The 7,583-nt window shown below is 42.0% G+C and overlaps 1 protein-coding gene across 1 annotated transcript in view; it reads right to left on the bottom strand.

The window, feature by feature from the left end:
• Window positions 1-7,361: 7,361 nt before the first annotated feature.
• The window catches only part of PFN3 (profilin 3), a 407-nt gene continuing 185 nt past the window's right edge, over window positions 7,362-7,583 (bottom strand). Inside the window, exon 2 of the mRNA XM_015425355.1 lies at window positions 7,362-7,580. Within this exon, the coding sequence (XP_015280841.1) occupies window positions 7,362-7,580 (219 nt within the window). The remainder of the gene's footprint in view (window positions 7,581-7,583) is intronic.

Here is a 7,583-nt window from a genome sequence, read left to right as displayed (position 1 = left end):
CCATAGCTGGGCAAGCTTTTCTGAGCATGGCAGATCTAGTGAACTTTGAAGATGACACACAGATGCCCTGGGAAGATCTCAGTGGGCAGATGGGCTCATACATACTCATGTATTACATACAACTACACCTGTGGCCAATAGCCATGCATTGACTCTAGAGAGTAAATGGATATACATGCATATTCTTCCCCATGACAGATGGGAACATACATCCTTGTCCACTTTGCAATGCTGTTGGGGATTGTATGAAGCCATATGGGTATCTGATGTGCGGATTGTCTTCTGTAAGCATTCTGGGTTGCTCCATGGGTTCCAACTGATCTCTTTTTCCTGTTAGTTATTTCGTTCCCATTTTTCCCTTGGTGGATGTCTTGTTAAAATTTTTACTGTGGGTTGCTAGACTTGTCATTCTTCAGGATTCAGCTTGTTCAACTAGAATCTGCAGATGTTAAATCTCCAAGACGGGAGCCCATGCGTCATCTCTAGTGTCAATGCATGTGCGTGAACCTTAAGGCGTCATACAGTGGACAGCCTGCCAGTTCACATGACTGCTACATATGTTGAACTGTTGGCATCAGATTGTAGGACAATTATATATCTTTTCTTACATTTTTCACCCAAAGAACAAAATGCTCATATACTTTAAGTGCAATTCAATGGAAGAAGGCAACTGCAGAGAACTGCATCATGTTGTAGGACAATTATATGTGTTTTATTATATTTTTCACCCAAAAAATAAAATGCTCCTATACTTTATGTGCAACTCAGTGCAAGAAGGCAACTGGAGAGAACTTGAATACAGCATAGAGAAGGTGGAGTAAAACTTTCAGCCACATGTAATTGGGGCAGAGCGGGGTTCAGAGGGTGATCCTTGCTATGAGATTTGGAATGTCATCATAGGTTTCCCTATTTTCATTGGTGACATTTTGAGGGATATTCTGCTGCTTGAAGAAAATAACTGGGCAGAGGAACTCACCACTAAATGGCATCCAATCCACTGCTATTCTGTCTTGTTCTTAAATTATTCCCTGAAAAACATGTGTCTGCAGCCAATAGCTTCACTGATCTATTTGCTTTGCAGTGAAACAGTAGGGAGGCCTTAACGTAGTGGAGTGGGTAGTCATCCTAGTGAAGTAAAGGCTTCTGCGAGTCCACATTCACTTTGACGCCTCTGAAATCATCTGGTAGCAGCAGCCAAGACCTTTTAACTCTGACATTGCGCCAAAGATGAAAGAGCCCTAATATTACTGTTGCTTCTTATTCACTTATATGCCGAGTTGATTATCTTCTATATTGATTTTTTGCAAAGCAGAAGCAGGTTTAAAGTGCTTTATATTTCTCTCATTCACCTCCATGTCCTGATAATTGTCAGCCAAGCAGGCAAGTCTACATATGAGAAGGATGTAAAATGCACATTTAAAAATGGGAATACACAAACCGCCTCTGGCTTTATCTGACTGAAACATATTTTACTCTCATAACCAATTTTGGTGAGGCTTGTGGCACCTTTCAGACTAATGAATTAGTTGTTAGGCTAACAAATCTACAAAAGTGTTATGCTTGCTGTGATAAACTGGTTATTCTTTAGGGAGCCATGCGAATCTTCTGGTTTTGCTGCAAACAGACGAACCAGCTGGAACGTGGAAGCTTAAATAGTTGCTTTATTAAACATTATTGTTCTCGGGTGCCCTCTATTGTGAAAAATTCAAATTCCCTTGAGAATGAGTAAAACTTGCTTTTGAAAGAGTGCGTAGAAGCAAGCACATTGGCTTTTTGCAGAATCTAGAGGAATGCTGACTTCGTATACTGGAGCTCTTAAAGTATGTGAACTGATCGTGGCTCGCCCCTCCTGTTCTAGCTTTTCTAAATTTAGTGTCCTCCTTTACAAACCTTGTTATTCATCCGTTCAATTGCTAACTGTTGGGATTCTGAGATTCAAGATCGATGATTGTTTTGCAAACACAAGAGTCACATTAGTAAAAGAAAAATATCTTTACTACAAAACAAAATAAAGCATGGGTAAGGTACTTTGGATAAAAGAAATAAAATGAAAAGGTTACATACTTGCAGTTACTTTCAGTACTACTATGCTAACGGCTACATCTATCTTTTTTTGGGCTTCTAAGAGGGAGCTTCCTGTCTGCTTCACACAAAAAGCCATAAACTTTGTGAATACATGAATGCTAGATCAAAGCATTTCCACAAGCAAGTTGTTAGTTGACCAATACAAAGGTTACAGGTCACTTCATTAGGCTAAACAACTCCCACAAACTTTCCCGCCGTAGAATACATTATGTAACGTAACATCCTGTTTCCTAACAAACAACACTTAACTCTGTAATGACTGAAGTGTAAGCAACTTGAAACTCCAACACTAACCAATTGCAAACAAGATGGACATTGGCAGATAATCTATTCAGTTAGCTAAAAGGAATACAATGTGTGGCTTGAGTGTACCATTGTTTAGAGGGGTTTGTGTTCACAAGCATTGGGCTAGAATACACGTGAAAAGGAGAAATTGCTCCAAAAGCTTTACTACTTCTGTACCATTGATCAGATTCAATTTGAGTCACATGCAAATGCACATCTGCTCAGAACATGTAGGAACCAGAGCCTCTTTGTGGGTTAACTTTTTAGTCAGTGCAGGTTGTATGGTGTATTTTGTCATGTGTGGAGGTAGTGTTGTGTACTTTCTAGCACAGGAACACAGTGGCAAGTTGAAAGTTTTATCAATGGCAAATATTGCCCTGTTAAATTTTATGCATTAAAACACAACCATTTTCTTGTGTAGGAAACAGTAATATATTAAGAGCCATGGTGTCTTACAGCTCACACCTTTGCTCTAAGTTTGGCATGGGACCTGTTGCTGTGATAAGACTACAGAATCAAAACCTGGGACTCCGGGTTTCTTCAAAAACAGGGATAAGTAACTCAAGATAAACTCAAGGCCAAATTCTGTGGATTTCCCTGTCATTGCTTTAAAGCCAAGTAAGAAGGTGCTTGCGGCAGTCCATTTTCCCCTTTCCTCCTAGAAAGAGACTTGCTCCAGATCACACCTTACGTGCTTTAAATCTGTTTAGTAGTGTAAAGACAGCAGTACTTTAAGGCTAAAAGAGTGTTGTGAATATTTAAGATTTCTATAGAAAACATAAGGGATACTTTTTAAAAAAAATTAACATTATTTTTAAAAACCAGAAATATTTAACCCCCTCCCACAAACGGTCCCATTAAGTAAGGGGGGAGGCAAATTCAAATGAATTAAATTAATCTTTGGTATCTTGTAACACCAAGTCACCAGAAAGATCACATGCAAACATCATAACAAATCTGCTTGTTTGTGATGAATATAAAGGCAGTTTGTTCTCATGTCTGTATGCTCCCCGTCTTTCTCCCTCATTGTGAGGAGGACTGTGATTGAAAGGTTCTGTCTGGGAAGCCTTCAGTCAAACTGCAGAAGGCTTTACTCAGATTAGTGAAGAGGAAAGGAGGTACTGTAGATAGGAGGGACCAAGGCCATGAGGGATTTCGTATGTGACAGCCAGTGCCTTGAACCAAACTCCAAAACTGATGGGCTTCCAATGGAGTGGATGCAGAATGGGACAACTGTGCAAGCTCCTCCTCCCCCCTCCTCCCCCTCCTCCTGCAGCAACTGGAGTCTCCAAGTTTGATTTTGACAGGAAACCTATATAGAGTGCTTTACAATAGTCTAGTCTCAATGTTAACCATCGTGTGGATCCAGGCAGCCACCACATTGGCCAAGTTAAGGCAGGGGGCCATCTTCTGTGCTTGACTGAGTTTAAGGAAAGTGGTTTGTTTGGTTTTTTTGGTAGCTGCATTGACTTGTTTCTCCAGCAGTAATGTTGGATCCAATATAACCCAAATCTGTCTCCCAGCTCTCTTCAGGTCACACAGCTCCATGGTAAACTAGGAGGCCTGGTTATACCCCAAGGGTCAATGAGGGGCAACTTTGTTGGTAACTTCAAGATTATGCATAGGATAGAGCAGGTCAAGAAAGAAGTACTTTTCTCCCTTTCTCACAATACAAGAACTCGTGGGCACTCCATGAAATTGCTGAGTGGTCGGGTTAGAACAGATAAAAGGAAGTACTTCTTCACCCAAAGAGTGATTAACACATGGAATTCACTGCCACAGGAGGTGGTGGTGGCTACAAGCATGGACAGCTTCAACAGGGAACTGGATAAACATATGGAGCAGAGGTCCATCAGTGGCTATTAGCCACAAGGTATAGTTAGGAACTCTCAGTCTGAGGCAGGTAATGCTCTGTATTCTTGGTGCCTGGGGGGGGGGGGCAACAGTACAGTGGGAGGGCTTCTAGTGTCCTGGCCCCAGGTCCTCCTGATGACACCAGGTATTTTTGGCCACTGTGAGACAAAGTGTTGGACTAGATGGGCCATTGGCCTGATCCAACATTGGCTTCTCTTATGTTCTTATAAGGAGCTTCACATGCCAAGCTTGGAATTCTAAAATACCTCCAAAGCATTCTAGAATGCAGTACAATCCATGAGTCTCCATGGAGAGACCATTTTAATTGGATCCCCTTTCCAGCAAGATGCCAGGGCTACATTCACCCTTGCCTTGAGTAGATAGTGGTCAAACCATGGTTCAGGCCAAATCTCCATCCCTGAAACCAACCACAAGCTACATTCATACCTGTCACAAACTAACAGGTTTGTCATGACATTTGAGTGTGGCCGCCATCATGTTAAATGTGTTTCATCATATCCCAGCACAGGTAAGTCTGCCTAAATTTTTAAAAAGGTAACATGAAAGCACCTTGAGCAGTAACCAAACCAGCCTTTTCAGAAAAGAAAAGAAAAGAAAAAACCCAGAGGGAAAACAGGAAAGATATGAACCTAGGGTAAATGAGGGGTGATATATTTTCCAACCAATTCTAGACTTTTTTCCCCTCAGGGTGATCACTGTAAGCCATTTAAATTTCTAAAGGTCTAAATTAATTTTCTGTGGAAACTTACTCAGGATTTGACAAAGTATAGGAAGGAAAATTTATATTGCACATCTCTTATGGTAAGAGGTTTGCCTAACAGCCTTTAAAAAAAAGCTCTTAACTTTACGAGCCATGGATGTTGGAAGAGGAGTTACTGTTCTACTGAAGAAAAACCATTTACATTTGCTAAAGACTATCAAGGGATGTTAATTAGATTTTAAACGTATATTCTCCCTAAAATAAACTGGTGTTTCCTGTCATCTTGTCTGAACAGGGTAAGTCACACCCTGGCTATGGTGTAGCATACCTGGAAATCGTATTTCTGTAATTCTGCAGATTCCCTCATAGTAACTAACAATGGGTGCTATTCAATAAGCAGTCAGTGCAACAGATCACATCAGTAATTTGGATGGTCAGCACGAAAACACCTGCAAGGCAAAGAAAGCTGCAGAACTAGCTTGCCCTGCTTGCCTATGGGCTTTGGGAGCAAAGAGTGCTAAATGAAACAGTTGCTGACTGGCCCAGTTGCTAAAAGATTTCTAGGGGAAGTTGCTCTTCAACCTCATAGTAACTAACAATGGGTGCTATTCAATAAGCAGTCAGTGCAACAGATCACATCAGTAATTTGGATGGTCAGCACGAAAACACCTGCAAGGCAAAGAAAGCTGCAAAACTAGTTTGCCTTGCTTGCCTATGGGCTTTGGGAGCAAAGTGTGCTAAATGAAACAGTTGCTGAAAGATTTCTAGGGGAAGTTGCTCTTCAAGCTTCGGAGCAGTGCAATGGAGAGGAAACTACTATTGCTGTCGATCGAGAACTCATTTATCCACACCATTTCCCCAATCTCAAATGCCCCTCCCAGGCTTGTGGTTTGGCCCACTGGGCAAGGCTGATTGCCTGTACATCCACCCCCTTGTGCTTCTCCCCTCCCCCGGAGAACACCATTCAAGTGATCAGTCTCTGTGTTGCGTGCATTTTAAAATGGTTCCTGGGATTTCCCCTTTGGAACACAAGAACTGCTTTGCCAGTGAAAAAGCATTTGTGTGTATGTGTCTATTGTATGTCCCACAAAATATATGAGAATGATGTACAGTTTCTAATCACATGCATGGGATCTACACACACCCTGAGAGACAACTGGCTCTGGATATCTGCAGTTGTACATGCAGTGGACACATTGGTTGAAGAGGCCATCTTTGTTCTCTCACATTAGCTGCTTCCAGGCAGGAGCCGGAAAATGTGCCCTGGCGACAGTAGCAAGTGGGGGTGGGAATGGAATCCACACAACTCACATTTCTGAGCTACCCACTGCCGCTACTGCCCCCAATCCCCCCCCGTTTGTTATTAGTATACTTAGGCTTGTCCACTGTTGACCTTCAGTTTGCCTTGGCTAAGTGCCTCATATATTCTCAAAAATGTTCAGACCTTAAAGAAGTGTTGCACAGAACTCCAAAGCCTTCCTTTCATTTAAACTGTGTGCAAACCCGTTACAGAATAAATCAGAGCCTACCATAAAAGTCACAGATTTGGAATACCAGTTCTGGAACTGAAATTCTTTGGAGTTCTCTGGGCCCATTTTTGTGTGTGTGTGTACATATACACATGCACATTTTAGTTTCTAAATTTCGTCAGGGAGCCACATGTGGGGTTTTGTTTTGTTTTCTTATGCTTGCTGCTGTTTGTCTTGGGGGCTGTGAAACACCAATGAATGAGATTTTCTTTTGCCGAAACAGGGAAAACAAGTTAGAAGTATCACTTTTCAAAGAAGGCGGAAGAGTAATGATGATACCTTTCCTTCAGTTTGTAGTCTGCAGAGACAGAACTTAGAGTTGTGCACTTTGCCAGAATAGCTAACGAGGAGGCAGGGGAATTATTCTGGCAACTAATTGGCCAGTGATAGAATTAAAAAATAAAGTCACTAATAATGAATGCCTTCTTCCATGGCAGAGCAGGGGTTTGAACAAGGTTGTTGCAGGTCCTAGTCCAACACTCTCAACCACCATGCCATTTGATGCCAGCCAGCTCTCCCTGATTCTGTGTACCCGAAATCTTTAAACGACATGAGGACTGTGCCAAACCCTTTTAGTCCAAGTGGCAACACAGGGGCTAGCAAGATCACCATGTACCTTCTTCTCTATCTTACCCTTCCCATCTCTAGTTTAGTACAACAATTCATACTGAGCTGGAGAAGCTGCCTTCTAGAGATAGTTTTAAACAACAACCCCAGGTCTGCTCTTTCCCCAAGGAAACCAGTTTCATTTAGAGCAACAGACAAATCCCATCCCACCTCACAAAAGATACAAGGGAAAGCTGGGTAAACGCCTTTTATTTTACGCTAACGATAATTCCCCCACATCCTTGAGCCAGGAGAAAAGTGATGGAGCTGCAAGTCTGGCTTTAGCTGCCTTTTGCTTTCATGCTGGCTATCAAGTCATGCATCTTCTTATTAAGAGCGCCTCCATGGACTCCCTTCTTGCCCATGAGGAAGATGAGTGCTTTTGCAGTCTTCCCAATACAGATAGATTTGCTGTCGCCACCTTTGGTTCTGGTGTCCATCACAGCATCTTTATCCATTAGCAAGTTATCGCGGATCACACTGCACTTTTTGCCAGCTATGTT

Source organism: Gekko japonicus, unplaced genomic scaffold (assembly GCF_001447785.1).
Source record: "Gekko japonicus isolate JY-2015 unplaced genomic scaffold, Gekko_japonicus_V1.1 scaffold153, whole genome shotgun sequence".
Taxonomy (NCBI): Eukaryota; Metazoa; Chordata; class Lepidosauria; order Squamata; family Gekkonidae; genus Gekko; species Gekko japonicus.
Note: the sequence above shows the minus strand (reverse complement) of the source record. Positions and strands in the feature narration are given on the sequence as shown.